At 43.4% G+C, this 10,934-nt stretch overlaps 1 protein-coding gene across 1 annotated transcript in view; it reads left to right on the top strand.

Moving 5' to 3' along the window:
* Positions 1 to 3,021: 3,021 nt before the first annotated feature.
* Positions 3,022 to 10,934, top strand: part of stxbp4 (syntaxin binding protein 4) — a 59,344-nt gene continuing 51,431 nt past the window's right edge. Inside the window, exon 1 of the mRNA XM_039616235.1 lies at positions 3,022 to 3,284. Coding sequence (XP_039472169.1) covers positions 3,229 to 3,284 — 56 coding nt within the window. The 5' untranslated portion in view covers positions 3,022 to 3,228. The remainder of the gene's footprint in view (positions 3,285 to 10,934) is intronic.

Below are 10,934 nucleotides of genomic sequence, written 5' to 3'. Positions count from 1 at the left end.
AGTGCTGCCAGTAACATGACATACTTTAACAGCAGCATTTAACTGGTTATACAAATATTTAGATTTTTCAGTGAATCCTTTCCAGGCGTCCAAGTTACTGAAAACTTTACAGCCTGTTCTGCTTTTTACTGCTTTACTGCTCTTTATTATTCTCTGGGACTCCATCAGAGCTGCTCTCCGTAATTCTGACCTCATGATGTTGTTATAAAGTTAGATATATTAAAAAAAAAGCTTTGTTTATACGTGAGCTTTATCAGTGTTTAAGACAGCGAACACTTCCCTGACCCGTGAATCTGCGCTCATAAACAGTCCAGGTTTGTTAATAGTTTGCTTGGTTACCATGGAACCAGGTAACGAACAGACCTTTGTGGTTTTAGCTTGCGTGTTTCTGGGTCAGAGGTCGTCACATTTACTGATATTCTCGCCAGCCGTCGTCTTTGATGCGTCATTGCTGATGACCTGAGGGGGAAACTTGTTTCCTTCTGTGGGGACAAACACGATGAAGAATGAGGAAGTGTCGAAATCTCGGGTTTACTGGTGTTTCTGTTGAGCTGTGGGTTGGCCGGCTCCACAGAGGTGTGGAGTTTTCTCCTGCTTTAGATTTCCTGTGACTCGCACAGATGAGTGTTTGATTGTATAAATATCAGCTAAACTTTGAACCCTGACAGCTCAGAACTGGAAATATTTCATATTGCATTAAGGAAGGAACTAAAAACTGTTCAGTTACTCACCCAGACCAGAGGAAATAAGATTCAGAATAAGAGCTGAAAATAAAAGACGACTCAGCTGCTGCTCAAACAGAAACTGATAATAAAGCTGTAAAATCATAAAGGAAAGATGGTGAAGCTGTAAAACACTCGTGTCCTTTTCTGTCGTCTGTAAAGAGCAGCATTAAAAATCACTCCAAGCTTTCAGTCTCAGTGAAAACAAAGATGCTGGATGTTAAAGAGTTCATAACAAATCTGAAATGTAAGCATGTCATAAATGTTTTATTATATCATTACTACTTTATTTAACCAGGAAAGACCAACTGAGATTTAAAATCTCATTTACAAGGTGACCTGGAAAAAAACAGCACAAAAAATACAACACATATAAAATTTACAAATTATGAAACATCAATGATCACAAAAATATAAATAAAAAGTTCAACAGTGTCATCAAATAATTCAACAAACAGAACATTTGAATCCAGATCTTTGAGTGTTTAAAATTTTAAGCATTTGTTTAAACTCACTCAGAGAAACAAGATCCTTCAAATGCAGGAAGCTCGTCCTGGAGTTGACTCCACGCAGACGAACCCTCGGCCTTTTCTGGATTTAATGTAAGTATAAGGGGAGAGGGGCACGGACAGCTTAAGTCCACCGTGTTATTCTATAGTACCTAAGTTGTTCTGTTTAGCTTCTCCTCCTCGTGTCTTTGTCCTCGGACTGTCTGTTTGTGCTTATGTGAGTTCTTGTGCCTTGTTTCCCCTCCTTGTGTTTTACTCCGACATGTTTATCCATGTTTCCCAGTCATGTCTGCTCTCTGTCCCTCGTGTTCCCTCGCTCCCTCTCGTTTGCCTCTCCTCCACTCCTGCGTCATGTTCTTCTGTTTCCTGTTTTATTGTGAAGGTCCCGTGTTTCCATGTGCATTCTGTTCAGTTTTGGTTCCCCTGTCTCGTTATGTTTATTCATGTCAGCTGTGTATTTATGTCGCGATCTCCCTCATGGTCTTCCAGTTTAGTTCTGTATCGCCTTTTTCCCAGGAGATAAAGCTGTGTTTTGAGTCCACACCCCTCCTCTGAGTCTGCATTTGGGTCCTGCCTGCAGCAGCCGTTCATGACACCAACTGTTCAATATGAGACTTGGAGAGAGGAGAGATACGTGTGAAGAGCTGTGATAGATGGAAAATTCAAAGAATTTAATTTAGTGTTGGAAACAACATGATTTTTTTTTTTTAGCACAAAGTTTGCTGAACAGTATTAAAGGATTGTTGGAGCTGATGAAGTGCCTGCTGAGCTGTGGAATACATCACAGTGTCATCGGCATAAAAATGGAAATTAGTGTTCAATACTCCTTGATCAAGATTATTAACATATCCGATGGATAATATTGGCTCCAGGACTGAACCCTGGGGAACACCTTTAATCACGTCAAGGAAGAAAGATCAGAAAATGATCAAACCTCAAAAAGATGTAGATCATGAGCAATTAAAATGTAATAATAATTCAGGGGTTGGTTTTTAAATTTTTATCTTTATATTTGTAGCAATGACACAGTGTGTTATATACATTATACCCATCCATCCATCCATCCATCCATCCATCTTCTTCCGCTTATCTGGGGTCGGGTCGCAGGGCCAGCAGCCTAAGCGGAGAAGCCCAGACCTCCCTCTGCCCAGCCACCTCCTCCAGCTTGTCTGGGGGAACACCAAGCCGTTCCCAGGCCAGCCGAGAGATATAATCTCTCCAGGGTGTCCTGGCTTCAATGCTAAGTTCTTTGTCAGTGATAAATGTGTTGAGCCATAGATTATACCCAAATATGAAAAAAGTCCATCTTGGGTAACAAACTACGTACATTTAAAAGGAGAAAGCAAGTCCAGTCTTTGCTTTAAAGTCATGATCTGAGTATCAGGCTCAGCAGAGTCGCTGTTCAGCAGCAGAATGAGACAGTAAGCACGTCTGACACTTTAGTTTGATGTAAGCAGCTGCATAGATTTCAGCTGCAGTGGTTTAAAGAGATCAAACTTTGTGATGACGTATGAACCAGGAGAGCATCCTACCGGGTCTCTTAGTCTCCAGCATTTGTCTGGAGGTTAAATGTGAGCCTGAACTGAACTTCCTGTCTCTGCTTACAGGTGATCTTCACCCACAGAGGCTACATTTCAACACATTTAATCTCCTGTTTAATGCTCTCATCCTGCAGCTGAAGGAAACTTTAAAGTTTGGTTAGTGTGTGTGTGTGTGTGTGTGTGTGTGTGTGTGTGTGTGTGTGTGTGTGTGTGTGAGGACGGGTATCAGCGCGGATTAGTGAGTAAAGGTAAGCGTGTCTCTCCCTGTCTAGGCGGATTTCCATTCCTCTCCTCTCTGTGCGGTCACACACACACCGTCCCGGTTTGAACCGCCGCCGCCGTCTCTTCTCATCTCATCGTCTCCTCCTCTCAGCCGCCCGTCTCACTCCTGTTTTTTTTCTTTGTGTGTGTGTTTGTGTGAGAGCTCTTTATTTGTTTGTCTGAGGCCATCGTGCGATGCCATTCCTCCCCCAGGACGCTGAGCGATTCGATGGGCTGTCTCTACTCTACTGGTAAGCTAATTCTTCCTCTGCTCCTCCTCCTCCTCCTCCATCCTCTCTCTTTTTTTTGTTTTAATAGAGAAACTTGTCTCCTGTACATGCTTCAGTGCTTTTGTTTTTCTGCCTCGTTCTCGCTCTCTGCTCATGTGGGTCGCAGACTTCAGAGGTGAAGCAGGTTTACAGGCTGCTTGGCGCCAGATGCCGCGGAGTTTAAGTCCACATGCTTGTACGCAGTTCTGGGTCAGAGACGCTTTAAAGGACAATGCAGCGCTCGCTGCTCCGCACAGATTTCCATTCTTATTCTAATGTTTTGCCTTCCACCAGATTTTAGTGGCACATACTTTTTTAACCCAGTGCTCTGATTTACTCATGTTGCACCTGAAGGTCACACATTTCAGATAAAACAGTGCTGCTGTCATCGGGTGAAAGAGCGAGCAGAATGAACTCTTAGCTTATGAGAACCTAAGTTTGGCTGCAAGTACAGATGATGTTTTAATCCTGTGAATTTTCTCTGTTGTTGTTACTCGTCTTTGCATCTCTTTGCATGCGTGAAAGCTTTCGATAGGCCAAGTTAGAACTGCACAGTTTAACAAAACGTGTGTTAATAACAGCCGAGAAGCTCAAACCAGAGAATTTATTCTAAAATGAACAAACGAATACCTGCACGGACTCTGAGATTATGGGCTGCTACCATAAAATGGTCCATCTCTGACGACCATCCCTCAGGTCGCAGACCTACAACTTAACGCGTCATCACCCCTCCAACACGACAGCTGCTTGATTATAGGAAAACAATCATATCAGCTGTAGTTGTGGAAGGATAATTTAAATTAAAGGCATTAAAAGTTGACATAGGGTCAGGAATTAGTCCGGACCTCCTGCCGGTCTACCTCCGCAGTGGGGTGAAGAGAGGTCCAGGGATCAGCACGCTCACGTGCCTCAGGATCGGTCCTTATGTAATGTTTTTCTACTCTAACTGATCCTCAGTACTTCTCTCACGCACATTTGAATCGATGTCTTGTCTAAAACATGCAGGCACACATTCACAGTCACACTGCGATGAGTCCATCAGGGTTCAGTGTCTGGCCCAAGGACACTTTGGCATGCAGAGTGGAACATCGAGGGATCAAACCACCAAACCCTGAGTGACCCTGATGAAAAGACATCCAGTGACAGTCGTTCCACGTTTTCACCTACAGAAAGCTTCGGTTTGCCTCCTCTGGATGAACGTTGTTAACCTCCATTATTTTAGCTGGAACTGAAGTAAACAACAAACACGTTCTGGGTTTAGAAAGAAATAAAAATGCACGGCTGTAAAGGGAGCTGCTGCTGATGGACAGACTAGCCAGGTTAGGTGTAAACACATGGATATCACCTGGTTAGCTCAGATCGACTGATAGTATATTACAGTATTTGAGAGAACAATGACAGTACAACACCAGGTCTCCACAGAGAGGAACTACATTCTTCAGAGAAAGAAACTCTTCACAGTCTGCCGTCCTGTGAAAAACTGAGTCCATCCCATGATTCAACAGCAACACGTTGCAGTGATAGTTTCTGTGTGATCTCATCAGTATATCAGGGGGTTGTGGAGGAGTTTTGGTCCACTCTTCTTTGCAGTGTTGCTTCATTTCATTGAGGTTTGCAGCATTCATTCATGCACAGCTCTCTGAGCTCTGCAGCAGCTCCATTCTTTTCTTTTTCAGTTGTTCTGTTGGAAATCTGCTGCTGTGCTGTTGATGACCCAGTTTGGTCCAAGTTTCAGCTGTGGGACAGACGGCCTCACACTGGCTCTAGAATATTTTGGTATACAGAGAAGTTTACGGTGCACTCAGATCATCATCCCTCCACCACCGTGCTCACGGTCGGTATGAGGTTTGGTTTCATCCAAACATGCTGCTGTGCATTAAGGACAAACATCTCCACTCTGGTCTTGTTTGCTGCAGACGCAGATGCTTGCTTTGTTCAGACGCAGCTTTACAAATGTAAACTTTCTGCTTCAGTCATCTGAGCACCTTTAAGCAGCTCTAATGTAGACTCACCGTTATTATACACACCATGTTAGGTCCAGTTTTAGGGCTACAGAACTGCATTAACTCTCCATGGCACAGATTCAACAAGGTGCTGGAAACATATTGACGTGTTCACTGTTTTGGTGTCTCCCCGTATCCTGATTCAGCGATATGAATGTTGGACAAAACAAAACAGGAACTGCAGTTTTCCAAGTGTTATGAAGTATTCAGCTTGACTGTATTAAACAGCATGACTCCTGGAAATCAAACAAACAAACTCCACGAAAAAACATCCATTACTTCCTTTTGTGTACTGGCTGTGAATGAGACATGAAAGTGAAACGTGAACCAGCAGCTCCGGTTTCCTGCACAGCTTCCTGTGTCTGGTAATAATCTGTCAGCGTATGGATCCATCCCCATCACTCATGCCGGTGAACACATGTGCTGCGCTTCACCGCAGGGAGTCTCCTCTTTGTGTTCCCCCTCTCGTGCTTTTATTTGATACTTGAACATACAGAGAAAGACGGCAAACAGACAGGAACAGATTAAATATGCAAACACCAAACAGTAATCCTCACGCTGTGCAGCTCTCTGCAGATTTGCATAGCTCACGGATCAGCGTGCATTTTCATCAGTTTGGACTCAATAAAAGAAGTTCATTTGGCTGCACAGATATTTAACACAACACTGAAAGCAAATATTCAAACCTGAGCTACCTTCCTTCATTTTCATGTTATCCTCTCTTTGCTGGAACATTTGAATGAAATTAAATCCTGGCATTCAAAGCTGTTGGTGGGGTTACGCTCAAGCAGCAACTTCAAGGGCTGAAAAATGAAGTGAGCCAGAAACTGCAATTCTGTTAATGTCCACATAAAGGATGTTCAGTTTAAATGTCCGACTTCACAGCAGCAATAACATCTAAACTTAAACCAGCTGAGGTCATTTCCCCAAACTTTGGAGGAGACTTCACTAAGTGGAATTAGTCTGTGTGATGAAATCATGCAGTCCAAGGATGCAGCTAATCAAGAAGAAGACAAATAAGAATTCGGCTGTTTTTACCTTTCAGTTCTCAGTCCTCATTGGGTTTTGGATTTAAGGTGTCAGATACAAGTTGGTGTAACTCTCCAGCTGGTTGCAAAGAGGTGCACGGTGCTGCTTTGGTCTCTAGCAGAATCAGCATCACCTGTTGCTCACGTGGAAGAATGATTCACCAAGCGCTAGTGACACTGTGAAAATGCTGACGCAAACTGGAGACCTTTCACCTTCAAAGTAAAAGTTCCACCTTTCCACCACTGCATGTTTTCAAGTTACACTTTTCCTCAGAGTGTAAATGGTAATATTTTGCAGAAAGGTCTGCATCGTCCATTAAAAACTTCAGCTGCTCGCAGCAGTCTGCCTCTGATCAGAGCAGTTGCAACCAGGTTTTTGGTGCAACCGATCTCACCCAACAGCCTCCTGAAACCATCCACAACCACTCCAGGAACACACATTTTTCCCAAGTGGACAAAGAGCTGATGAAGACTGTGAAGGAAGTGCTAGAAGACTTTAACCTAGCTGCCTGTGGACAAAGGCCCTGAGGTGGGCTCAGTTAAGGTAAAACTTTGTCAGCTTTGAATGGATCCCTTTAAACCAACAACATTAAACTGGTGAAAGTTCCATTATTTCATTAATGACCAGTTACTAAAAGTAGAAAAAGGTCGTGTGAAACTGTGAAACATGGATCTGTTATAATCTACATAACAGCACAAATCCTCGGGGACATCTCTTTCAGTTTCAGTGATGCAGCCACTAAACTAAACTGCAGGTTTAAGTGGAAAGTTTTTTCTTCTGCAGCTAAAGCTACAGATGAGGTGCGTAGGTGCAGGCGATGGTGGTCCGGAGGCTCTGCAGCAGTGTTAGCGTGTCCTCGCTGGCGCCCGGCCTCTGTGCGATGTTAATCATTTGCGACAGGTCGTGCAGATTATCAGGTATTAAGTGATCAGTTTAATTGCTCCCTTGTGTCCCAGCAGTTGGCTTGCTGCACATTGTCAGCTGCTGTTGTCTGTTTGTGGGGCTGGGGGAGCTGCTGCTGTCAGGTTACGGATGTGGAAAGGTACGTTTGTTTTACGTGCAGTAGATAAACTCACGATAATGACTCTTCATCGCTGAGCCGGGGGCAGGCGGAAGCCAAAGGTTACACAGAGTGATCAGCTCTGGCAGCGTCTCGCTGTACTGATCCAGGCTTACAGTGAATGCATCAAGTACCCGAGTGAGTCCGAGCATTTAGATCTGAGTTCATTTGTGCACTGATGTATTAGCCAGGAGAGATTCTCATTGGCCAAAAGAAAAATCAAACTATAAATGAACTATAATGGAAACCTATAACCTGAATAAAAGGAGACTCCACACCATCTTTAGGACACAGAATTTCACTGTGCACCAAAACTGGAGCTGTTAGCCATACAGCAGCCAAATGATTGGACATTTTAACATGACTGAGTGGCCTTTAAAGGAGCTGCAGGCTTGGGCACGTTCACGCTGGCTTAATTTTTTAACGAAGCCTGCTGGTCACCTGATCTAAGCACTGATTGGAAAAATGTGCTCAACTCACGCTTCATCGTTTACAGCCTCTCGATAGAGTGCCACACACACCAAGTTTATTTCAGTTTATGAAACAGCTGCTGAGAAATGACCTCTGTTTCTGTTTAGCTGTCATATTGAAGAGGTTTCCATGTTTTCTGTGGCTTTGTTCTAACTTTTGTGAAGTCTGGAAAAAGAAAATGATGACCTGTGAGAAAGGTGGAGACTGGTTAGCGTATGTAGAAGTGATTATTAGTCACTGGTTGCTCGACTGACGTTTGCTGCTTAGAAAACTGTCCGGCTGTATGATGTGCGTGCATCGGGTCTTCTTACAATATATTTGGTTCCTTAAGATGGATTATGATTTCAAACTAATCCTCTTCACAGTGTGACCTTGACTTCACTGTACATTATCCCTTACATAACACAGTATATGTGGGGTCGCCCTGAAAGCCGCGCTGCTCAAAGCTTCTGAAGAACTGAGATAATATCACAGCTTTGAAACCGCCCTCACACAACGTCTCAGCACCTGGTAGACATCCTCAAATGCTTCTCAGCACATACAGTGGAGGAAATAAGTATTTAATCCCTGCTGAGTTTGTACGTTTGCTCACTTGCAGAAAAATGAACAGTGAGTGAAATAAACCAACCAGAACTCAGGTTCCTACAGACTGCCTGTTAACCCATGTGGCACACAGACTTCAATCAATCAGTCACTTACAGATACTCCTGATCCCAAATCACTATTGGTGTGTATAACACACACTTGTCCACAGAATCAGTTTCATCCATTCTAACCTCGGAGCCACGGAGAAGACCAAAGAGCTGTTAAAGGACATCAGGGAGAAGATTGCAGACGAAACCCAGTGAGAAGGTGACAGCTGTTGATGGATTATTGAGAAATGTAGAAATGAGAGTTTATTATTGACCAAGGAACTGGGCTCTGAGCATGTCTTTGCTCTCAGCGTATGTTACAGAATAGACAACATGCAGTACTGACAATAACAACATGTGCAGCAAATTTATATTTATATGTGCAGTGGTGCCAACATGTGAAGATGTGGAATAAATATAAAATGAGCATCATACTCTGGAGCTCCATCCAAGATCTCATCTTATGGGTGGTGGATCTGCCCAAAACTACACAGGAGGATCTGGTAATGATCTGAAGGCCAAGAACATCATTGATAACACACTGCACCATAATTGACTAAAGTCTTGCAGTACCCACACTTAAGACGGCACATGTACAGGCCTATCTTACGTCTATCAGTGACCATCTAAACGATTCAGAGAAGGCTTCGGAGAAAGTGCTGCGGTCAGATGAAACCAAAATCGAGCTCTTTGGCATCAACTCTACCCGCTGAGTTTGGATGAAGAGACATGGTAAGGTTGCAGGGTGACTTCACCACATTGAGGAGCCAATTGACAAGGCCATGTACCATCAGCCAGAACACTGAAGATGGATAGAGGTTGGTTTTATTCACCAGCATAAAAATGACACAAACATACGACTAAGGGAACAAAGGAGTGGCTAAAGAAGAATATTACCACTAACCCAGTCCCCAGAGCTCAGTCCTAAAGAAGATCTGGAGCTGAAGCTTCAAGTTTCCAAGCAGCAGCCAAGAAACCTAAAGGATTCAGACAGTTTCTATAAAGACAAGTTGACCCTGTCTCCCCCCCCGAGATGTGAGCAAATCTGGAGACCCACTACAAGAAACATCACACCGCTGTGCAGAAGCAGCTGTTTCTCCACCAAGTACTCATGTTTTGCTTGGAGATCAAATACATCTTTGACTCAATGACATTAAAAGCAATTTATAACTTTTATGTGATGTGGGGGTTTTTTCTGGATTTTTGATTGTATCTGTATCACATCGTTAAAATAAAACTACCGTAAAAATTAGAGAAAAAAACAGATTCAGCAGGAGATGAAATTATTATTCCCTGCGCTGTATCAGAGCAGCTACGTTCAAAGGTAATCTGAATGCACTCTAACTACACTCACTCCTTTCATCTATAAACAGCAGTGACTCAGTGTCATTGGACTGATTTTCTGTAACTCTGATCATGAGCCACTCAAAACCTTAAAGTTGTTTTGCTTTATTCTATTTATTCTGCTGGATGGTTTTACTTTCATCTGTCAAACTGTGGGACACTCTTCTTTCAGGAAGTCTTCTCTTTACACTAGGATAATGATATGTCTACTTCCTGGAGAGTAGGCTTCACTTGGTTGGGTCTTGCTTCTGAGGCCTGTTTCCATCAATGATATTAACCATGTGTTCTTTAGTTCCAAGTTGTAGGAACCTCATTCTGGTTGCACAGTTTCAGTGTTGCCTGTTCCTCTTGCTCTGGGAGCTTCTTTACCTGCAGCTTGTAGGTTCACAGCAACAGCTTCCAAAAGCAAACGCTGCTTTGGATCTTTGTTGTTTGTTTTATCTCCAAGCATCAATTCATCTAGCCAACCATCCAACCATCCATCCAACCATCCAACTAACCATCCAACTAACTATCTAACCATCCATCCAACCATCCAACTATCCAACCAACCATCCAACCATCCACCTAACCATCCAACCATGAAACTATCCAACCAACCATCCAACCATGCAACTTTCCATCCAACCATCCAACTAACCATCCAACCATCCAACTATCCAACCAACCATCCAACCATCCACCTAACCATCCAACCATGAAACTATCCAACCAACCATCCAACTAACCATCCAACCATGAAACTATCCAACCAACCATCCAACTAACCATCCAACCATGAAACTATCCAACCAACCATCCAACCAACCAACCAACCATCCACCTAACCATCCAACCATGCAACTATCCAACCAACCATCCACTTAACCATCCAACCATGCAACTTTCCATCCAACCATCCAACTATCCATCCAACTATCCAACCAACCATCCAACCGTCCACCTAACCATCCACCTAACTATCCAACCAACCATCCACCTAACCATCCAACTATCCAACCAACCATCCAACTGTCCACCTAACCATCCACCTAACTATCCAACCAACCATCCACCTAACCATCCAACCATCCACCTAACCATCCAACTATCC

The sequence above is a fragment of the Oreochromis aureus genome, linkage group 8, assembly GCF_013358895.1.
Source record: "Oreochromis aureus strain Israel breed Guangdong linkage group 8, ZZ_aureus, whole genome shotgun sequence".
NCBI classification, from domain to species: domain Eukaryota; kingdom Metazoa; phylum Chordata; class Actinopteri; order Cichliformes; family Cichlidae; genus Oreochromis; species Oreochromis aureus.
The sequence above is the reverse complement of the archived record's forward strand: the minus strand, read 5'-3'. Positions and strand labels throughout refer to the sequence as shown.